The sequence below is a fragment of the Octopus sinensis genome, linkage group LG6 (genome assembly GCF_006345805.1).
Source record: "Octopus sinensis linkage group LG6, ASM634580v1, whole genome shotgun sequence".
Classification (NCBI taxonomy): Eukaryota; Metazoa; Mollusca; class Cephalopoda; order Octopoda; family Octopodidae; genus Octopus; species Octopus sinensis.
This window is the reverse complement of record NC_043002.1, coordinates 120,326,345-120,351,997: the sequence shown is the minus strand read 5'-3', so window position 1 is coordinate 120,351,997 and position 25,653 is coordinate 120,326,345. Positions and strand designations below refer to the sequence as shown.

Here is a 25,653-nt window from a genome sequence, read left to right as displayed (position 1 = left end):
TTTAGAGCTCTTGTACACTCATGAACGCACACGCACGTAATACATAAATACAAACATATATACATATACACATATATCTGAATGTATGTAAATGTATAATTTCATAGTTGGATTAACGTAATGATGTTGTTCATTAGTTTTCGGCGAATTGTTGTATTTATCGCATCTTTTTAATTAAATTAGTTAAAAGTTTAAATACTCTCTTTCACTCTTTTACTTGTTTCAGTCATTTGACTGCGGCTATGCTGGAGCACCGCCTTTAGTCGAGCAAATCGACCCCGGGACTTATTCTTTGTAAGCCCAGTACTTATTCTATCGGTCTCTTTTGCCGAACCGCTAGGTGACGGGGACGTAAACACATCAGCATCGGTTGTCAAGCGATGCTAGGGGGACAAACACAGGCACACAAACACACACACACACACACACACACACACACATACATATATACATATATACATGTATACGACAGGCTCCTTTGAGTTTCCGTCTACAAAATCCACTCACAAGGCATTGGTCGGCCCGGGGCTATACCAGAAGACACTCGCCTAAGATGCCACGCAGTGGGACTGAACCCGGAACCATGTGGTTGGTTAGCAAGCTACTTACCACACAACCACTCCTGCGCCTCTAAGAAAATTGTTTATTTATCTTAGATTTGCATGACATGCTAAACCGTATTATGCAATGTTTCTGTCCAACCTGTGTATAAAGTCCTTGCCAAGTGAATTTGTTCAGTCTTTTTAGTGAGATTAGTATATAAACCGAATAACTGTTCCATCATAATTACCTATGGTTCACCTTAAATTAATTTTTGTCTTACTCAAATGAGAAGAAACTGCTATAAAGTACAGATTTTCTTATCTTTATTATAGATATAAATGTGGGTTATGTCAGTCTTATGCTTTTCAAAATTGTACAATATCGAATTGGGTAAATCTAAGAATTGCATTTAATTTCGATGATAGATTACTTAGTGACCCTCTCGAGTTCCATTCTGTTACACGTTTTATCGATCGTAGTTTTGTATTTAAAGAACCTAAAATGTGCTTTACAGCCATCCACATTCAATATTCTGTAAATTGCATTAGCTGCTAATTTTCCGTACGGTCATTTACAGTTATGTAAGGTCAACGTGAATTAAGGCAACTCCCTCGGTAATTATGTTCTATACAACATGGCTCGCTTTCTAGCACATTTCCGTCTCATTATTTGAAAATAATCTATTGCAAGCACTGCTATTTGGTGAATAATTGTTTTTCTGATTTTTGTCGGCTTTCGCGTATATATTGATTACTTTAAGCGGAGTAATAAATTCTTGTTTTGTTCTGTTTTGGATGGTTCGGATATAATTAGTAAATCTTACGGTTTATTACCTTAATGAAAACCGTTTCAAAATTTCCCACATCCAATGTGTGCGTGTGTGTGTGTGTGCGTGTGTGTGCTCGCATGTGTATGTTTGCGTATGCGCGCGTGCGCGTGCGTGCGTGCGTGTGTGTGTGTGCATGTTTGTCCCCGTTCTGAAGCCAAATTTACCACCTGAAGTGATATTGTTAGTATGTTTGTTGCAGAAGTAATCCATTTATTCAATTCATCTCAGTACGTCTTCATCATCCCCTATTAAGCATTTAAAATGCAGCTTGTATGAAATCGTGAGCGGACTATACGAGATTTTTCTATAACTTACCTTGCTTTATGATCTCAATTCAATCAACTGGGGTAAAATGAAATGGCACTACTTATGCGTGACACGCGTGTTGTGAATATATATATATTTCTTTACTGCCCACAAGGGGCTAAACACAGAGGGGACAAACAAGGACAGACAAAGGGATTAAGTCGATTACATCGACTCCAGTGCGTAACTGGTACTTAATTTATTGACCCTGAAAGGATGAAAGGTAAAGTCGACCTCGGTGGAATTTGAACTCAGAACGTAACGACAGACGAAATACGGCTACGCATTTCGCCCGGCGCGCTAACGTTTCTGCCAGCTCGTGTGTATGTGTGTGCATGTATGCGGGCGTGTGAGTGTGTGTGTATGCATCCCGTAGTCTGTGACTTAGAAAAAAATATCAGCCTAAACTCTTCTTTAATATTCTAAAGTCAAATTTCCCGTCCTATCATGTACCACTCTATATTGAACACTTACCTTATAGGTTCTGTTACTCTCCTACCCCTAATCACGGTTTCTAACTGACAAAAACTAAGCTTCATCCGTACATGCTTTGGAGTATCTTATAACAGTAATTCTACGAACACTGAATATAGTAATTGTAACAATGATATTAATGTTGTTCTTCGTTTTAAACATTGGCACAAGAACAGCAATTTAGGGAAAGGGGCTAAGTTTATTAGATCGGCCCAATTACTGAAGTGATACTTATTTTATTGGCCCCGAAATGATGAAAAGCAAAGTTCACCTCGGCCGATTTTGAATTCAGGAAGTAAAGATGGACGTAATGCCACGAAGCATTTCGCCCGTCGTGCTAACGGTTTGCCAGCTCACCGCCTTAGCTCACTTTCTAATATTGATATTAAATTTCGGCACAAAACCAGCAGGTTCGAGGAAGAAAGCAAGACGTTTGCATCGATCCCTGGACTTAACTGGTACTCATTTTATCGACTCCGAAAGGATGAAAGGTAAAGTCGGCCTCGGCGGAATTTGAGCTGAGAACGATGAGACGGCGAAATGCCGCTAAGCATTTCGTTCGTTGTGCTAACAATTCTGCCATCTCGTCGCCTTCTCCTACTTTCTAATATTACATGCAAATTTCAAATTCCGCCGAGGTCGAGTTTGCTTTCCACCCTCTCGGGGTCGATAAAATAAATATCAGTTGACCAATGAAGTTAATATAATCGTCTACTCGCAACCCGAAAGTTGCTGACCTTGTGCCAAAAATTTGAAACGAAAAGTGCAACAAATTTAAAGCGATAAAATACGTACCAGTTGAGCATTGCGTTCGATGAATTTGACTTAATGCCTCCCTTGAAATTGCTGTGCCAAAATTTGAAACTAATGATATACGTAAATCTCATGCATTATTTCTAAAATAACATCTATAACAGCAAGGTTTAAAAAAATTACCTATAATATTGGAACTGAAAGACCTGGTCGCGGTGTCTTGATATCCGTGCAACAGTAAATCTCTGGAAACATGATTTTCAACCTAACGCGTAGCTAGATGTGATTACAATCTTTACCCCTTATTTTTTCGAGTGATTAATACGCTCCAAAACTCCTTAGAAACTATTCATCTATATTTCAACCGAACATCCGCATCCAAGCTATTTATATCTGTTTTATGTATATAATTTAGGCTTAATTAGAATTTCGATATACTTTTATTCGTAGGACAGTTCAAAGTATTTTAAATTCTCTTTATATTTGTGTAATATTCATGCTTGTCCCTCTTCCTATTTTCGCACTTTTACTTTTTATTCTGCTTATTCTCCTTCATTTTCTCTCTATTTTATTATTTTCTTGTTTCTCACTGATTAATATTCTAGCTTCCTTCCTATCGCGTCTCCTGCCACTATTAAAACAAAAGCGACTTGCCACCCACTTTGAAAGGGATGCCTGGATTGCTTATTTATTTCTTTTATGAATTCTATAAACATTTCCTCCTGAGACTTTGACTTAATGCCTTGGTTAGTCTGAATTTAATCTTTTCTCTACTTTTCGTTCTCGTTCCCCACCCCCTTCCCTATTCTTCATCACAAACAGTGAGCATAAAATCAGTCGGCTGATATTTGCAGATGACATGGTGCTTATCGGCACACGAGAAGCTGATGTTCAGAAAATGGGTTAGTTGTCGAGTGCCGTGCACTCTCTTTGTCTGTAGAATTACTAAGACAAATAGAGACATTGAAGTATCTCAGGGCCATATTTACGGATGACATTGCATTCGATGAATTTGATTAGAGGGGGATTAGAGGCTGGAACTGGCTGCTAGGATTGCAGTTGCTAGCACAATAATGCACCACCTCCAGCATTCGATCATCAGAAGTGTAGATGTTGGTAAAAACGCAAAACTCGCTATCCTCCCCTCTGGTCATAACTGTTGGGTAATGATCGACAGAGTACGATCGCAAAAACAAGTAGCCAAAATGGGATCCCTCCGAAGAATCCTTTGGAGTACCGCTACTCAACAGGATGCGTAGCTTGGGTATGAGAGTGTCTCTCGCGGTTGAGTTGCTACGTCTCCATATTGAGAGGTTACAGCTTCGGTACTACAGTCATAGAAATTGGAATGTGTTGGAAACACTCGTAAGACATATTTTCGAAGCTGAACCAATCCGAAGAGCTCAGGACAGACAAAGAACGACGTGACTGGATAATATCCATTGCAACAGTTGATAACGCTTGGGAATTCAGCCAGAAAGTTTAAAGACGGTTGCTTGTGATAGGGCACAATGGAGGGAATGTCATGGATGGCGGAGAAGATAGTTGGATGGATCTTTCTTCTTTTCTCTCCTTTCCTAACTTGCCTTATATATTATCGCTATATATCTTACAACCTTCATTCTTATCCGTTTTCCTACCTCACCAGTTTAAGTTCTTTTCCGGTTCCTTTATTATCTCGTCACTCTTAAATGCCAATGTGTGACGAGATGAATCGAAGATTTCCCGCGCTTTCTGAAGAAAAAAATTCAGAAATTTTGCACTTCTGCTTTATGTTCATGTGTTCATACTGAGTTCTATTTGCTTCATGTTTATTATTACATGAGCAAGCAGACCCTTTTGTGTAAAACATATGATTGCATTACCCAGTTACTGAATCTTCGAAACATCTCTAATGAATATAGCTGTGTGTGAATATAGTTATACCTCGCTTATAAAGTATGTATATATCACATCTACTATAAATGCGTAGGTATACAACTATATGTATAAGTGTATATATATATATATATATATATATATATATATATATATATATATTTCGATTCGATTCGTTGTTTTCGTTTCGTTTCCTCTTCTTCTCTAAGCTGGTTTATATATATATATTATATATATATATTATATATACGTTTAAATATTTGTTGTGCAAGAATTTTTATGTGAAGTCGTGTGTTGAAACAGATATTGTTATATTTCGGAATGGTCATATTGCCAGTTTAGCCAATAAAGAAGAAAACAAAGGACCACTGATGCGGTCACAGGAGTGTGACGAAAGAACTCTGGCCGAAATAAGATTAAGATTAATGTAAAAAATAAATAACACTGAAGCAAAGTAACACCAAATATAAAGTGCGTGTGTTTTTATTGGCTAAACTGGCAATATGACCATTCCGAAATATAACAATATATATATATATATGCAATATATGCAGTCGAGTACTTAACAATGAAGTAGCTGTTTCAGGGTAATTACCTAAGTTTCCCGTTGACTGTTATTTTGAGGTAGCAGTTCGGCTAGCCATTGCATAGCGTAAACAAATAGTTGAAAGCAGAAAACTCTATACATAAAAAAACTGCGTGTTGCATAAGTTGCATACGAGTTGCTAAAATGTCTTTCTTGACGATTACTGATAAGCAAATATATTGGGCTTTGTTAAACGGAATAAAAGCAGTTTATATTTGTGCTAGCGAACAACTGATGGCAAATATCCCAATGCTTTTCTATTTCAGATTTTTAAGGAAAACATTCCTACATATTGTACATTCTGCTGTACACACACACACACACACACACACACACACACACACACAAACGCATACACAATCTTGCGCTACATGCACACGAACTATTATTAAAGATACGCAGATTCATAAAAATAAATTTATGAATGTTTGATGAAAATTGCGTGAGAATTTCACAGATTATGACATAAAGTGTACCAAGTTTATGTTCTCATTTCGATTTTAGATTGTAAAATTTAAATTATCTTACATTGTAAATCAGTGGGCCCATGCATCGTAAGTAGCTGGTTAGGGACTGTCATCTGCTGTCTAAATTATATTGGATATAATGAAGTAAGTAAGTAGGTACTTAATATGGTAAGTATAATAATTCAATCTGTCGAGATTATATCTGTATCGAAGAGATGTAAACATTGATGAATAATGCTTAATCTAATGGGAAAAAGGGTGGGGCACAACTGAAATAAAATGTGGTCGAACACGCCGAAGTCCTGATTCAATAACCTGGAATCAAGCAAGGAGGTAGGTGTAAGAACAGACTGATGTTTGGCAAACACTGACAAACACGGATATAATTCGTTTCTCAGCGACGGATAATGGAATATAATGCATAGAACTAAAATCGTAGCTATTTTTCTATCTACTAAATTTGTGCTGCTTTTTTGTGACGATTGGGTTGGTAAATATGTACTTCTTTAGAAATGTTTTTAAAGTTTATTACTATAAACGTTTATGTTGACGATTCAGCGCAAACTATAAATATTGTTCGATTGTCTCAGCATGTTGTAGTGGCTCTGGATTTTGAAATATAGGAAATTCTACGTGTGTTGCATTGCAGTATTTTAATAACAAAATGGTTTTGTAAAATGTATGAAATACAAAATTATAAATAAACAAAGAGAAGAATCGGATAATTGATTAATGCTATCCTGCTTAGTACAGCAACTAGAATGTAGAATCGCTACGCTTATATTATGAAAAATAATAATAACTGACTTTTGAAGAATTTATCGAAAAAACTACGTAAAGGAATCATTGGAGTAAAACAACACGTGACAAATGCAAGAATTATTCTAACTTAATCATTATAAACTTGGATCAGTGGTTTGCTTGTTTCCATGTAAATGTTTACTTATCAGTGGGGCTAGGTAAACCATTATTCTTAATAGGTTATGCATTACTAAGAAATATATTTAACTGCACTTGGAGTAGTTCAGTATATTAACATGTTTAAGTCGATGGTTTAGGAATAATGAGACAAAATACTGTTTGGCCAAATCGGTTGTCTGAGTTACAATTCCTTTTTGAAGTTATTACACTGACTTTGTGAAGAATGTATACGAGAATAGCGTTGTCAATGAAGTCTCTCAAAAGTATTTTGATATCAATGGTTTTTTCTTATTGCAGCACTATGTTGCAATTACCAGGTATTTGTCAAACTCCTATAACTAAGAACTATAAGTTCACCTAGCTGTGCTTACTTGGAAGGGAACTGAATACGGTTAATTTGTAAAACTTTCAACAGTAATAGTTTTTAACAAGTTTATTGCATGGAACATTAAACAATTAATTACAAATATGCTATAAATAATAAATTATGCTGCTCCGTGGTCTATGTTATATATTTTTTCGTGCCAAGTACGAAACCTAACTGTTTTGGTCCAATTCTGACCCAATTAGCGAAACACATCCATCGTTGTACAACTCAGCTTTATTACGTCGAATTGCAGTAGATACATTCTATGAAAGCAAGTCAGACGAATTGAGTCTCTATGATCGGTGCTTATTGTGTCCATACATAAAACAATAATACCCCACACGGCATATTTTTAGTGGGATACTATTTTCAAAATATTGAATGATTTAAGGAAAGCCGGGTTGGCTAGTCAGTTTCATTCTCGGTTAAAAATATCTAAGTGGTATTCGAGAACTTACACTTTGAGAAAGTCCAGTCTTCCATTCCTTGCTCATAAGTTATACCGATCTAGCGGCATGCTCCCTAAGTTGGTTTTTGAAGCAGCGTACACGGCGGATTTGTAATTGCGATAGATGGCAAGGGCGGTGGATTGGTACAAATAGTAGTTTGACGATGTAGTGGACTTGCAAGTGCAGTAGTTTGATAAGTGTACTTGATTGACAGAGATTATAGATTAGCAATATGAGTGGCGGGATGTGGAAAATTTCTTGAGGTATATCACTTTAGATTCTTAGTTTAAATCTTGCCGAGGACCACTTTGCTTTTCTTTCTTCCGGGGTTAATAAAGATTACCAGCCAAATGCTGGGTTGGCGTAATCACCTGCAACCCTACCAATCTTCACAAAGTTCTGATCTTATGCTTAAGTTATGATAATACATTTAGATGTCATTTACATATCACCAGTGGCTTCTGAAACAGTATTCACATCATTATTCAAGATTAACTATGTGTCAATCAATGACAAATTGCTACTAATGGAGCAATCAAATTATATTAGAAATATTCTACATAATGCATGTATTATGTTGCATAACAGACTTCTAAAGAGACCTGCCAACTTGTAACATATATGCTAAGAGAAACATTTAATAGTGTCGAGCCTTTAAGTAGCCGAAATCCAAATTATCACACACAAACATACACGTACACAAACACGTATCAGTGACAATAATTTAAAAGGATAATAATTGCTGATTTGGCAGAAATGGTTCTAGATGTTCTCAGCATTCTTTCCATACAGGCAGTGCTGGTAAGTTATTTCCCGTTAATAAACTGAGCTTTCAATGTTCTTTTATGTCCAGTCTAAAGGTGTCAATAATTTATTTTGAAAAGTCAGTGCAATGGAGGTGATGTTTAATTTCTTCCACAATACTAAGGGACAGTTTAACTATAAATATCTCTGCGGTGCTTCACCGAAGTAGGGGACATATTTAAATCTATTCGTTTCCTTTATAATTGATGGTGATAATTTGATAATTTTTAAGAGCTCCATAAATTTTCCAACCCTCAGAACTGCTTCGCTTCATAGATGGTTTGGATTATCACAGAACTGTCTGCCTGCTTGCTTGCCTGTCTGCCAGCCTACCTACCTACCTGCCTATCTACCTACCTACCTACCTACCTACCTACCTACCTACCTACCTACCTACCTACCTACATACATATCTATCTATCTATCTATCTATCTATCTATCTATCTATCTATCTATCTATCTATCTATCTATCTATCTATCTATCTATCAACCTACCTACCTACCTGCCTGCTAGCTTGCTTGCTTGCCTGTCTGCCTGCCTGACTACCTACCTACCGACCTACCGACTTACATATCTATGTTTTTTTAGAAATCAGCTACTACCTCAAATGTTAGTCTTAATAAATTAACAAATACGTGGTATGAACCATATTTTTCATAAATTATTTGCAACCAAGAATTCCTCCGACATCTCAACAAGTACTGAATTAGATCCTTGGGTCTGTCGGTAAGCAGCAATTGATCGCCTTGATCCGAATGAATAAACTCCATAAATTAAAAAAAAGGTGAAATAAAAATATTAGCTCTTTACACCTATTCATATAGCTATAAAACTAATAATACGTGGAAAATTAATATTAGTAAAAAGAAAACTGTAATCAGAAAGTATAGAGAAATCTCCAATGTACATAGATTCCATCCTTTAGATATATTGAACAAAAGTCTGAAGGGCAATAACCATTACATGCTATAAAATGGCATTTCAAGACATTCAAAATATGAGGCAATAAATCGCACCATAAAATATTTTAAAAGACTAAAATAAAGATAACTTAAATGGATTATCTTCGTTTTTCTACCTTTTTTTATTTATGTTAAAAGCCTTTTAATTCCCCATATCTATTCATTTATAAATTGATGATACATTCATAAATGCTATACACTTGAAGAGGCAAACATGCATGTGCATTCACACACACACAAGTACAGATGTGAGTGCATGGACATGCGTGCGCGTATGTACTTACGTAAGTGTAAGACGAGAAAATAATGTGAGCTTTAAAAAAACCCAAATTAGTAGTAAAATACGAGAAGGTAGGGAAATATTTACGGTTGTCTTAAAGATATTATCATAAAGAAGTAAAGGAACTTTTAAATGGAAACCGGAGAAGATAACTAATAAAAATAAAGGAGCAAAAATTTAGGTATCGATGCAACTTCAGAATCGACAATCAAAAATATTGGTTTGATATATAGCTGTAAAGGAGCTGTGGAGAAAAATAAGCGTGTAAGCGTCGTCTAAGGCCATTTTTCCATGTATACATACGTAGGCCTATACAACTGAAAAAAAAGTTCACTTTGACAATATTTTCAAGTATTTGTAAAACGTAATTTAACATTTATGAATAATTACAAGCAAGAAAATTAGCTATAAAAATATTTAGAATATTTATGTGGACAATGTGATGTGTAAGAGTGAAATGAACTGGAAGAAATTGCCGAATAGATGACATCAATAGAAACATACTATTCTGTTAACCAGGGTAAAAACGTAAAGGGTGCTATATTGGAACGTGTGTAAACTAAATGAGTAGAGAGATTTGAGATTGCTCGATCGATAAGTAGTTATGGATGTGTGTACTTCTGTATATATATATATATATATATATACATATATATATATATATATATATATATATATATATATATATTATATATATATATATATATATATATATACAATATATGTACGTATAGATATATGTACGTATAGATGTACGTATAGATGTACATACGTATGTATGAATGTATGTATATACATACATACGTATGTATGAATGTATGTATATACATATATATATATATATATATATATATATATAATATATATATATATATATATATATATATGTATGTATGTATGCGTGTGTGTTTTTTTTGAGAAACTTCAAAATTGTTAATTTCTTATCTACAATGAATAAATTTTAACTCCTCTATTTGTAACACGTATTTCAGTTAATGTTTAATTTGGTTTTGATATATTTCTCTATAAATTTTATAAATCTTGTAAGTCGATACATTAAAATTATATATAAATGGCGGTGCCCCAGCATCGCCACAGCTCGTGAGCTGAAACTAGATAAATTAAAAAAAGAATATATACAAATACTTACATACGTTGATGAACGTATTCATATCTATATTGGTATATACATTTATATATCTCAATGAAGCAGATATATGTATATATACACTTCCATTTTTTCTTATGCATATACGTATTGATATATATAGATATATATGTATCCCATTATAAAGAGAGTTATTGATATATACTGATAAAATGTTAACGCAATGTTGATAAAACAAATAATGTTGAAAGGTAAAAGAAAAATTTCTCACTGAAAGAGGAGAAGCAGAAATAAATAATAAAAGTTAAAAGTAGTAATGGAAATATTGGGAGATATTGGGAGATATTGGGAGAAAAACGACAGGAGTTTAAACAGTTGAGAAATAGGAATACATAAGTAATATCTATATGTGTTTAGAGAGAATGGGAGACATGACAAAAAGGAGTTAAGATCCAAGAAAAAATATATACTTAGAGACAGTCGAACGGGAGTACAGTGTGCGCGCGTGCCCACACACACACACACGTATACATATATACACAGCATGTGTGCGTGTGTGTGTGTTTAGAGAGGGAAGCATAGATACCATTCGTTATTATTGTTCATACATAGATGAAAGAAATGAAACTCCGTACAAGTCTCACCAATAATATTTGGTGCTAATATTTGCATCAAGTTATCAATCTATGAAGGATACGCAGGAGTGGCTGTGTGGTAAGTAGCTTGCTAACGCACATGCGCAATTAGTCAGCTGCTTCCTGTTCAGCCAGAGTGGACGCGAGTCAATCAGCTCTGTCCAATTAAAGAAAAAAAACCAAAAACGGAAAGTTGTCGTGGTAAGTGATTTTGTTTATTGTGAGTTGGGCATAATTTATTGCGTGCCAATTATTATTTCAGTAGGTTGTGTCCAACTCTGAGACAATTTCGCCTGCTCTCGGCGGCTGCCGTTTTTGTGTTCATTGAAAAAAAAAAGAAAAAAACAGTGGAGGGGCGTATCCTCAGAATTCAATACAGTTACTGTTAAAATTACTGTTGGCGGTAGCCAGTGCTGTGTTTGGGTTTGTTGAATTTATTCCCTTGTCAGAGTACTTCGCATGAAAATTATAAAAATAAGCCACTATTGGATTACCTTTCGGACCCATTTTTGTGGAGGTTGTGTTGCAGTTGCGGCGTTCCAGGTTCAACCCAGGCCGGGAGTACCGCAAGGCCAGAATATTTTTGCTGTGTTTTTTCTGTTTATTAACTTTCTTTTGAACTTCATTTAACCCCCCCTTTTGTTTTTTTTCTTTATTGCGACTTTCCGTTAATTTCTTCCCTTCTGTTGTGCTTTCTCCTTTTTGTTTTTTCAAAAATCTATCAATTTTATTTGGACTTTTGAACTTTTTCTTCCTGCTTTTGAGTTTAATTTGAATATATTTTAAAAAAAACATGGCAATGAAAAATAACAAAATTTTGGAGTGGGAAATCATACCACCTAAAAAATGGTTAAAAGACCGTGAAGATAGGACGGTGGTGTTGAGAACCTACTCCAAGGCACTTGACACCATCGCCCTATTCGAAAAGACGGCAATTGAAAAGGAGTTGGAAGAGTATTTGCCAAAAATTAAATTCATTTCCAGGGGTGTCAAATATGCAACGGTGTGGTTGCTATTTGACACCCCTGAAGAGGCTTGCAAATTTGCTAGCAAACCCTTGGAGGGTAAGGAAATCTTATTCCTGCCCACGTACAAAAAAAAGAAATTAATGAAAGCTTGGATCTGCGGACTGCCACCCGACATAGAACCCGAGTGGATAGAGGAGACTATCCGCTTGGGTTGGGTCAAAAGCAATTTTGACCCTGTGGACCCAATCAGCCAATCTGGTTCTTCCAGATTTTTTGAAAATGACCGGGTGCAGGTACCCGGTGATGCTTGAGGGTCGCCCCCCTAAGTGTCATCGGTGCTTGGAGTCCGGCCACATAAAGAAGAACTGTCCTCGGGAACAAAATAGGATCCCGGAATAGTTAAGTAAAACCCCTCTAGAAGAGGGAACGATAACGGCCGAGAAAGCAGAGGACTCCTCAAAAAAAGAGGCCGAAAGAGGAAGGTGAGCAACAATGGATGCTCACCAAAGGATAATAGGGATGAGGAGAGGAAGGCGAATCTTCCAGCCACGGAGGAGACGCACCCTCCCTCAGTTGAAAAGGGGAAAAAAAAGAAAAAGAGGAAGAAAAACGGGACATTACCGGCTGTCAGTGTAGCACCGGAATGTCGCGGAACTACGTCGGTTGGGGTTGTGCCACCGACAAGAGAAAGAATACCGTTGGCGGAAACTGTGCCGCCAACGAAAGAACTGAATGTATTGGTCCTCTTCTATAGAGGAGGAGAAATTGAAAAAGTGATGGAAGAGCACTACAAGGGAGCACCTTTAGCCTTCACAGAGGACCCCGAATATCCTCCGCAGGTAGCTGTGGAGGCCGTGGCGTTCGACGTGACGCTAGGGCTAAAGGAGCTCAATGAAGATTATAACTTGGTCCTGGGCGACGCGAACTCGGAACTTGACTACGTTCTGAGGGAGGCGTGGTTGATGGTGGAGGGCGCGGGCACAAGCTATTTCGAGGACGATATGTATTATTAGTAATGGACTTAAGTCCCAAAATTGAAAAATTGAAAGAGGTTTAATACCTCGTTTTGTATTAATAATGGACTGCTAAGTCCAAAAATTGTAAAAATTGTAAGAGGTTTAATACCTCGTTTTGTGTTTATCTTTTTAAAAAGAACAATGTTTTAGAGAAGCAAAAGTCGGCGGGCGCTTTCTGTCTTCTCCCATCCTTATCATCTTTCTTTCATTATCATTCACTTCATGAATGTCCTCGTCCAGCCCGCAAAGCTAACTTAATCTATGTACTGCCTTTATGGCAAATGTTTTGAAATAAAGTAGCTTGCTAACCAACCATATGGTTCCGGGTTCAGTCCCACTGCGTGGCATCTTGGGCAAGTGTCTTCTGCTATAGCCCCGGGCCGACCAATGCCTTGTGAGTGGATTTGGTAGACGGAAACTGAAATAAGCTCGTCGTATATATGTATATATATATATATGTGTGTATGTGTATGTGTTTGTGTGTCTGTGTTTGTCCCCCTAGCATTGCTTGACAACCGATGCTGGTGTGTTTACGTCCCCGTCACTTAGCGGTTCGGAAAAAGAGACCGATAGAATAAGTACTGGGCTTACAAAGAATAAGTCCCGGGGTCGATTTGCTCGACTAAAGGCGGTGCTCCAGCATGGCCGCAGTCAAATGACTGAAACAAGTAAAAGAGTAAAGAGAGTAATATGTTTTTTCTATTTGGATTGAACCCTACTATGGGCACTGGGGATGTTAGATCACCGCTTTCTAATAGCCATCGTGGTATACTATTTAAGTCACTGCTTTTACGCATCTCTTACGAATCCTTCTGTGAGATCAGGAATGGTTTTCTTGGATTGTGAGGTTTCATTATGTATATATATCTCTTTACTCTTTACTCTTTTACTTGTTTCAGTCATTTGACTGCGGCCATGCTGGAGCACCGCCTTTTTAGTCTAGCAAATCGACCTCAGGACTTATTTTTTTTAAAGCCTAGTACTTATTCTATCGGTCTCTTTTGCCAAACCGCTAAGTAACGGGGACGTAAACACACCAACATCGGTTGTCAAGTGATGTTGGGGGGGGGGACAAACACAGACACACAAACACACACACACACATATATACATATATATATATATATATATATATATATATATACGACGGGCTTCTTTCAGTTTCCGTTTACCAAATCCACTCACAAAGCTTTGGTCGGCCCGAGGCTATGGTAGAAGACACTTGCCCAAGGTGCCACGCAGTGGGACTGAACCCAGAACCGTGTGATTGGTAAGCAAGCTACTTACCACACAGCCACTCCTGCGCCTATATATATACAGTGCATTTCGTGGCACCTGTTTCTCCTACCAGCCAGCAAAGGCGTCTAGTATGTAATGTGTAAAAGCTTGGCTGGGCTTAAGGGTCATATAAGGGCATCATGTTGCATCAATAATGAAGCATTCCAGTAAGTCTCCTTGGCAATGACTCTCTCGTGTAACGAGGTTGTAGTTATGATATATATAAATATATATATATATATGTTTATACACACACACACACAAACACACACACACATACACACACACACACACACACACACACAGACACACCTATGTATCACCGTGATTGACCAGGCTATTAGATGTTGCTACACATTGCTGGTCACAATACGCTTCGCATTGTTTTAGCCTTCAAATGACGCCACCCCGCTGGCTAAGCGAGCAGGCTAACAGAAGAAAGAGTGAGAGAAAGTTTGGGCGAAAGAGTACAGCAGGGATCGCCACCACCCCCTGCCGGAGCCTCGTGGAGCTTTAGGTGTTTTCGCTTAATAAACACTCACAACGCCCGGTCTAGAAATCGAAACCGCGAGTCCGCTGCCCTAACCACTGGTCCACTGCGTCTGCACTTTTACACACACACACACACACACACAAACGCACGCATACACACACACACACACACACACACACATATATATATATACATAGACATATATACATACATACATATATATATATATATATATATATATATATATGCAGAGCACACGTTATACTTACATATACGAACGTCCAAATATACATATATATGCACGTATGTACAAGGCCAGATTTAAATTGCCCGCCAACTACCTCGTAAACCCGATATGGTCAAAATAAACACCGCAGTGAATATAGTGACGAATTATATAAATTTATAAATAAGGATAATATCGATATTTAAATATCGATATTATCCTTATTTATAAATTTCTATATATATATTAGCTATACTTATCTATGAGCTTGTAAATACAATTTTCATAGTATGTTCTTCGGATAGCTTTTAGATGACTGTGATGAAATTACTCTAAAATACCACTTAAATGTATTCTTTTTTGTGACTTCGTCTTCTACCCACACAAACAGGAACGGAGATGTACTGTAATTTATATCTACATGAAATTTTTTCTGAATTCGATAAATCACAATGTTTACGATATTTTTGCATATTTTTCAAGGTTTTTTTTTTTTAAGGCAGATGAAGTTAGAGAAAAAAAACATGTTGAAGTCGTTCTAAGAGTTCTAAGATTTTACACCAGTTATTCTTTTGTCAATTCACAACTTTTGAGCACTACCCGCATCATGAATATACGCTCCACTTTAATATATACTAGCTGGACCCGTGAAAAATTCACGGAAAACATGAAAAAGTGTAAGCATATGTAAACAGTGTACTGGTACCATAGGAAATATTTGTATATTATAACCGTCTGTCTTTACCTTCTGAGTTCAAATTCTGCCAAGATCGACTTTGCCTTTCGTCTTTCGGAGTCAATAAATTAAGTATCAGTTGTGAACTGGGGTCGATCTAATCAACTAACCCCAACTCCCGACAAACAAATTCAGGCCTAGAAAAGTATATTGTGACAGTTATAGAATATAGAAAGTAATGTTACACCAATGACGCCACCCCGCTGGCTAAGCGAGCAGGCTAACAGAAGAAAGAGTGAGAGAAAGTTTGGGTGAAAGAGTACAGCAGGGATCGCCACCACCCCCTGCCGGAGCCGCGTGGAGCTTTAGGTGTTTTCGCTTAATAAACACTCACAACGCCCGGTCTAGAAATCGAAACCGCGAGTCCAACCAAAATATCTCAGTTACGCAAACGTAAACGGAATTACTATTTAACCTTAAAATACATCGCACATATTCAAAGAACTTTAACGTACAAATTGAAATGCAAAAGAAAGAAATAATAAATGGATTTAGAAATGAAAGATTGGTAATTACTATTATTTCCAGTACGTGACATTTATTATTGCAAACATGTTTTAACTAACCTAAACTATACACACATACACAAATACATACATACATACATACATACATACATACATACATACATACATACATACATACAGACGCAGACACACACACACACATATATGTCACGAGTTGTAGCTGTAATTCAAAAAGGGCCAGCCTTGTCATATTCTGTGTGAGGCTGAATCTCCCTGAGAACTACGTTAATGTTATGCATGTCTCTGGAGTACTCAGCCATTTGTGAGTTGATTTTATAAACGTGTGGTAATGAAAAGTGAAATTAATATTCAATATTTGTTATGTGTATGTATCTGTGTATAAACTTTTCTTTGGATTTATGCATCTACTGTCTCTCTCTCACCTCTCTTTCTGTTTCACTTTATGTCCCTCTTCTCTCCCGCTTTTGATTTAACAATGTGTATATGCATCTCTGTATATACTCTCTCTTTCTTCCCCACTCTCTCTCACTCTCCTTTTCTCTCTCTCTCTCATTGCCTCTCTGTCCTCTTCTCTCTCGCTTTGCCACTTCTTTGAAGTAAATGTGACGCACTCAACAAGTACGTGCAAAAACATAAAGGTAGCAAATTAATATTATTGATGATGATATTCTTTTATTCATTTAGTTGTTTCAGTGATCTGACAGCGGCGATGCTGGAGCACCGCCTTTAGTCGAACAAACCGACGCCAGGACTTATACTTTGTAGAACTAGTACTTATTCTATCGATCAATTTTGCCGAACTGCTAAGATACAGGAATGTAGATTCATCAACATCGGTTGTCAAGGGATCATGAGGGGACAAATATAGGCACAAACACAATATATATATATATTATATATATATATATATATATATATATGTATATATGTATATGTATATATATATACATCGGGCTTCTTTCAGTTTCCGTATAGAACCTGGAACCATGTGGTTAGGGAGCAAGCTTCTTACCATACAGCCACTCCTGCACCTACATATATGTGTGTATATATATATATATATAAAATATGAATTAGAGATAAAGCCCGTATTAGGCAACTCAAACAATGATAGACATAAACCAATACATAAATAAATAATATAAATATAAGTAATATAATATATAATATATATATATAAATAATATATATATATAATTTTTTTCCAAAAAGTATAAAAAGAATGATAAATATAATTTAAGTAAAAACACTACGTACGTTTCATGGCTATAATTCAATTCGAATTACAATTAAATTTAAATTCAATTGAAATAAATTCGAACTAAAATTATAGTCAATCTTCAGGTTAATGATAATAATTAAATAGATTTAAGGAATATTTTTAAGAAATGAATAAAATAATAATTTTTCTTATACTCCATTATCTAAATTAGAAACTTAAAACATTAGGATTATGTCATACAACCCATTTATATATATATATATATATATATATATATATATATATATATATATATATATATATATATAAATGTGTATATATATATATATATATATATATATATATTATATATATATATATATATATATATATATATATATATATATAAATCCCTGCCATCTTATCCGCTTGTGACTTAATTTAATTGTATTTTTTCAGCCGTATATGTGTATGCTCGGCGTCATCCGGCATTGATTTCGAATGGCATTGTATGAAGAGAACTGGACCGGTTGAGGTAAATTGTGACGTAATGTTGCTATGTGTACCGAGTTCGATTTTTGTAGTGGGCAGATATCACGGGGGCAAAGTCTTGGATGTATTTTAAGATTGATGTCAACATCATTTGTGCAATATTGATGGAATATTTTCCACATCACACAAATGATGTAACGCTCCCGGTGACGTTGGAGAGAGTAGAATATTGGGTTCTTTTAGTCGACCCCATTAGTCAAGGCCTCTTATGCCGTCTATCTTTCTTGTTATTGAGTACTTCCACTTTCATACTGAGATGCTTCGTATGGGGGCATCATAGTGGGCAACAGTATTCAAGGTGGGGTCGGGTTAATGTAGAGTAGAGGAGGATGATGGTGTAGGTATCTCTAGACAAGAAAGTTCTCAGAATCCAGGAGCACATCTTGCGGGCCAAGTCAACCTTTCTGTTTACGTGGGAATTCCATCTTAGATTGTTATCAACAATTACTACAAGGGCTCTGGTGTTGTTGGATGACACTAGGGAGTCGCCCGAAGGTGGAGCATATGGTAATTTCAGAGTTTCCTCTTTTCCAAAGTGGATCGAATCAAACATATCTTCATTTAGAAGCATATTGGGTTTTCTGCCCATTGCACAACGGAAAACAGAGCTGACTGAAGGCATGATCGGTCTCCCATGCCGTTTATTGCTTTCTGGAGTTTGGAATCATCCTCAAAGATTTTCAATGTAGAATGTTTGATGACATCTTCTATATCATTGATGTAAATAGTGAAAACGAGTGGGCCCAACACAGTACCTTGTGGGACACCGGTACTGACTTTGGATCAAACACAACATGTTGGGTTCTGTTCGTCAGGAAACACTTTATCCACTGCAGCAGCTTTCCACGGACTCCAATGTTGGACAGTTTCTTCAGCAGGATTTTGTGGTCCATTCTGTCAAATGCCTTGCTTAAATCAAGGTATATCACGTCTATGTTGGAACCTTCTCCTAAAGCTTTTAAGATGTCACCAAAATGGTGCAGAAGCCGGTGGGGATTCAGCAGTTTGTTGTCTTCGAGGAAGTAAGTTATTCGTGATCTTACCTCCTTCTCAAATACTTTAATGATATGAGAAGTGAGTGAAATCGGACGGTAGTTCAATGCAAGAGATTTGTTTCCGTTTTTGAAGATTGGAAGGACGGACTGGGAAAGAAAATGATCAGGAATGGAGCCTGCATCAAGTGAGTTTCTCCAGAGCTCAGCTAGTGGGGTGCAATTTGATGTCCGACACATCTTCAGGACAGTGGCCGGGAACTTATAGCGACCTACTGCCGAGTTGTACTTGATCTTATTTATTTCTGCTGGGATATCAGGAGCACCAAAAGTTATGTCAGATATCGTTAGTTGAGAGTTTAAATCACTGATACTAGCCAGATTAGCCTTACTGAAGACAGAGCAGTATTGTCTCTGCAGTATTTCGCACAAGGATTTTGCATCATCATGTAGAGTGTTGTTCTCATCAACCAGAGGACCAACAATCGAAACAACGTCTTTATGTTTCTTTTGCAAACGAAAAGAAAAGTTTGGGATTGAGTTTTAGTTTCGCAATGGCCCAGCTCTCCCCAGCCACTCTTTGTCTGTTAATGATGAACATTATGCTTTTTTGGAGGTCGTGTTTTTCGATTCCAGTGATGCAATGGCAATCGAATGCGTGCGTTGCTGCTGGCAGTAATTAAGTTCGATCATTTTCTTATAAATCCTTTTTATTTTTCTGATAATTGCTCTTCTATTTCTAGGGATTCTGTACTTAGATCTGTATTAATGGAGTATGTTTTGCGCATATATTTGTTACAGTATCTACAAATGTCTGCTACGGTGTATTTATGTTGGTGGTGGTGGTGGTGTGTGCGTTAAGGCCCAATCAATTTGTGAAAGATCGTGATTGATCGCATCCCAGTTTGCGTTATGAAGATCCATAGTGTCAAATGGATGAACTGGAGAGATGTCACTGAATTTGACCTTTGGGTAGTAGAATCTCAGATCGCAGAGAACCATGTCATGGTCCGAGAGTAGTGGTGCTTTTTCCATAACAATATTGAGGATAGTGTCAGTGTGGTTACTGAACACTAGGTCCAAGGTGTCTTTGTGACACCTTGTTGGCTCACGAATAAGTTGGGTCAGAAAAAAACTCATCCATGAAATGAAAAAGCAATGGAATTGCTTTCTTATCAGGGGTTGAGGTGGAAAATCCTGGTCTCAAGCAGTTTGTGGACCAATCAACATTGGGAAGGTTGAACTCCCCCATTATTAATATGTTGTCAGCATGACGTTGATGGACGAAACACTTATTACGGTTGAAGCATCCTTGAAGCGTAGTAAAGGAGTTAGGGGTGGCCTATGGAGACCGACTACTAATAAATTGTTGGTTTTACTAGAAGCTGCTTCACAGCAGCCATTGGTAAATTCGGCCATTGCTTCAGCCGAAAAAGAATCGGGCACGAAAATGGCGGTTCCACACTTTCTTCTGTCGACACGATCTGCACGAATGGCTGTAAAATTATTCACTCTTACCTCAGCTTCCAAGTGGAGGTTATTGAGTTGGGTCTCTGTCAGGAGGAAAAAGAGATATGGTGTGGATGGTTATTAACCCAGTCCTCAATAAATTGGATCTTCAATTTTTGGGAATTAGTAGAAGGGCGAATGCCTTGTGCAGTGAGCAAAAATGTTGAGGCGATGGTGATGGCTGATTTCGAATGTTTAGGTGATTCGCTTGTTAATAGCAGCAATGGGAGTTTGTGCAATAGGTTGGTGGTGGGGTGGTATTGTGTGATGGCTAGAATGTTCTTTTGTAGCTCTTTTGCTAGATTCATTATAGCTAAAAACATATTCTGAAGAACGGCAAAAGTTTGTGGTTGTGGGTTTTGTATTTGTTATTTTTATTTGTGCGGCGAGTCTCCGGGAAATGGGAAACGGACAATTATGCTGTAGACATAATTTGTTACGCTGGGAATAGCAGCAGACTGTAGGGTTCCGTGTAACATGAGTGTTTTTTTTCAAATTTGATTTAGTATTTGGTAAGGGTAGTGGCGGTGGTGGCGTTGTTTTAGATTGTGCACTTTGCTGGTAGCGGCTGTTGTGAGTAGGAACTGAACGTCTAGTCCCTGATAAATGAGTGAATTTGCAATCAGTGTCAGTGCACAGCCTCTTGCGTAGTGAATAGTGGCATATTTTGGGGTTTCGTGTGTAGGCTGTGAGGGGCATAGACTTTAATTTTTTACATTTGTGTTTGGCAAATTCAAATATATATATGTATACATATATACATAGATACATATATATATTCATATACATACATACACACACACACACGCACACACATTTATATATATATAGTTACTCCAAACATGAAAACACCAAGAGAAAACACAACAACGCGAGGACGTGGAACAAATATAGTATTATTGGACGCTCAGGATGGAAGGGAAGGAGGAGGGTTTTACGTTTCGAGCGGAGCTCTTCGTCAGAAACATAGGAAAAGGAAAGATCCAGAGAAGGGAAGACGGAGGAAAAAAAATCGCCAACGGTACACACGCGGTCACATTTTGAATATATATGTATGTATGTATATATGTATACATATATACATACATAGAAATATACATATATATATATATATAATATATATATATATATATATTATATATTATATATATATATATATATATATTATATATATATATATATACACACATATATATATATATTTCTGCATATATATATATGCATATATATATATATATATATATATATATATATATATATATATATATATATATATATATATATATATATATATATATAATATATATATATATATATGTGTGTGTGTGTGTGGTGTGTGTATTTAAATGTGTGTTGGCGTTACTTCGTTGTTAACCATTCACTTTATAAATAGAGAATGCAATATTTATAATAAATTAAAAAGTCTATACTTTTTTGATTTAGCCGTAGTTCAATTCTGATTAAACAGACCTACGATCAATGGCACTCTAAACATAAATACCCACTCCTTGTATTTTAGATTAGTATTTCACCTTTTATGCTAATAGGATTTGATGAAGGAGGCTGCAGTACTAACTCTAGCAAGTTGATGAAATGAATTCTCTGCTTGGCTTAACACAATACTCTTCTCCACTACCTTCTCAACAAAGTCTTATAAACAGGTGTAATCTCATTCCTTTCCTGTATTATTGCTATTAATCACTATTATTCCTCTATATAGAGGCACCATTTTTATACAGTATGCACTTTGCTATATGTGTATTCAGATAATCTTTACGATGTTACCACTTGTTGAAGGTTGGCATCTGTAAGCTTCAGATAATGCCCATGTAGGTTGGATAACGGAACTATTGTAATTCAACAAGATATAAACATATATTATACTTAAATTTCTTTATTACCCACAAGGTGCGAAATAAACATATATTTATCTAGGCTTTGTACCTGCAAAGTGTCAATTTGAGTACAAGGTTGAAATTTGAACGTGAAATCAGTATATAAAACTTATACTTTTCTTTTTATCAGTTCTTTATTATTATTCAGTTTCTAAGTTAAATATTCACTACTCTTCATAGACCCGCTTTTGTTGTCACTAAATACATAAGTATGTAAACGTGAGGAATTCTAATTCTGTAAATACACTTAGCCTAAGAAAAAGCAAACAAAAAAACTTATTTCCATGAAATTATTATGAGAAAACACACAACGAATCTCCAGAGATATTTTTGTGGCCATTTTTGAATGCTTTTGTTTTCACTCCTTTATTTGCCCGCACATTGCACGAATGAATCTGCATCATTTGTATGTACGATGTACTCACGTTCAACAAAATTATTCATCTTGTCATTTTTGTTTAAGAAAAGAACCACTTGGTGGGATGTTGAACTGTTCTCTCATTCATTTACATAATTGTTAACCACATTCAATAGTGCTTTGTAGTTCTTTACTTAATCTGCTCGACTCTTCATTTGTAAAAAATAAAAATAAAAGTTTTCTGCATTCTTCAGCGACATTCTATCCAAACAAGAAAAAGTGCATGCTTTGCATAATAAATCATATCAGAATAAAACTATTTTAAACTACCATTTTTGATAAATTAAAAAAAAAAGAAACTTTTAAGCATATGTAAGAAAGAATTTAAATGATATAGAGACTGTTAACGTTGAACAAACTATGAAAGACTAACTCGAAGTTCGAGATGTAATGCATTTTGTCGCTCTCAGGCAGGTTTGCACAATATTCTGTGTTAGAATTGCATATGACTTTAAAATAATATGTTCGATGTAGCTACAATATGAACATCTCCGAAGGTTTAAATATTTTCAGATTTCCATTATCCAAATCTTAAAAAAGTATCAGAAGTGTAATAGAAATTTTAGAGTGAATTTTAGAATACTGAACAGCATTTCCTTCAAATAAAATTTAAATAAAATTATATATATATATATGACAAAAAAATTTCGATGTACTCCCACGGACTCCACACCCCCACACCCACAAACACACATACACTACTTCACACACACACTTAGGTACAGATCGAAATAAAGATAGAGAGAGAAGAAAGACTGAAAATGAAAGCATACTTATATTTGCATTTACACATGCAAATATATGTATCAAAATATGTTATATAAAATATGTATTTATTTGCAAAAATAAAATCAAGTTCATTTGAGTTCATCTGTTTAAGTAAAAAATAATTCATTTGTGCATACTTACGCTTATCTCAAACATGTACTGTGAACATCAGCGTAATATATTACCTAATTTTCATTTAAAAACATTCATACATATATGTTATGATATTGTTGATAAAGAGACATAAAGAAATCAATGGAAGTGTTACAGGTCAAGCGGAGGAAGTTTACGTACACTTCAGATTGACAGGATCATGCATTAATACTTGCGCAAATATTAATATAGCACGGCCATGCACATTGAAACTGTTTATACTGATATTTTAGGGATATTTATGAAAAAAGCTGTTTGGACAAACATACCGCTGCAATAATCTGTGATGCTTGTAGTTGCTTTGCACGTTTTAGCTATAGCTTGAACTGAATTGTCTGAGGTTATGGTAAATACTACTGATATGTATTTCTCGGGAGCTGTTTAGAAAGTGCTAGCTTATATTGATTAGTATGTATTTACTTAGAAAAATATAATCAGGCGCAATAGATCATTTTATTATGGAGAAAAAGGCCTAACATATAAAGTAGAAGATGGCAGTAGTAGTAGATGTATCTGAAGTAAGACAAGTTCTGACGCCAGCCGGATTATGCACCTTACAAAATTCTTCTAATCTAGCACTCCAATATTACAAATATATGTTTGCTTATAGTTGAACATATCTTATTGAAGATTATGACGCTGTATATGAGGAATACCATGGCTAGCAAAAATTTTGTTTTGGCTTACTCTTTTGCTTAATTTTCACAAAAGTCACCAGTGCAGTGGACATTCGGAAAAACGTGGTTGCTTAGCCTGATAAATATGGTACCAAAATGGCTCTCAAATTATACTCTGTTGTCATAGAAAAGGATAGAGCATTAAATATACTATATCTGAAAATAAAAGGTGAGATGTCCTCGGAGTGTCTTTGAAAACAAGACTATCCATAAAAGATGACCTAGTGTTAAACAACTTCATTATACTTCAGAGAACTAATACTATTATCGTTAATTCTCAACTGCATTTACCTAATCTCGTATATCTGATCTTATAACAAGTAATATTTTCTCCATTATTTTGTTATTTATTTTCTTGGTCATTATTTGAAATATAAATAGTTATATTCAACGAATGGAAAATCCTGATCGTCATGGGAGCTAAAATATTATGTGTGGATATAAGAGCTAAAATGTTATATACGTTATATGATGGCAATCAACATGTGAAATAAATCTATCGGCTATAAACCAAAAGAAAATGCAGATTAACAACCAATAACCTAATAGAAATAATCAGTGGGAGATTGACGTTTCTATTTGTGCAACTATATAGCCACTAGAATTGTATTTTAATAACATTCAATATTCCATGCGAAATCTAAAGTTTATTACTTGTCTTATGCATTTTACTGTATTTGTATCACTTTTGTGACAAGGTGAATTTTCTGTTTATCTTTTGCTCAAAATATGTTTTGTAATAACTCTTTACTCTTTTACTTGTTTCAGTCATTTGACTGCGGCCATGCTGGAGCACCGCCTTTAGTCGAGCAAATCGACCCCGGGACTTATTCTTTGTAAGCCCAGTACTTATTCTATCGGTTCTTTTGCCGAACCGCTAAGTGACGGGGACGTAAACACACCAGCATCGGTGGTCAA

General features: G+C 35.9%; 1 protein-coding gene across 5 annotated transcripts in view; it reads right to left on the bottom strand.

The window, feature by feature from the left end:
• LOC115213083 (neuronal acetylcholine receptor subunit alpha-6) overlaps positions 1–25,653 on the bottom strand; it is a 357,620-nt gene that overhangs the window by 35,842 nt on the left and 296,125 nt on the right. The window contains exon 9 of one of the 5 annotated variants that reach the window (XM_036504312.1): positions 23,132–23,667. The exons of the other annotated variants lie outside the window; for them this stretch is intronic. Within the exon in view, the coding sequence (XP_036360205.1) occupies positions 23,612–23,667 (56 nt within the window). The 3' untranslated portion in view covers positions 23,132–23,611. Of the gene's footprint in view, positions 1–23,131; positions 23,668–25,653 lie in introns of those variants that run through there. 5 annotated transcript variants of the gene reach the window in all.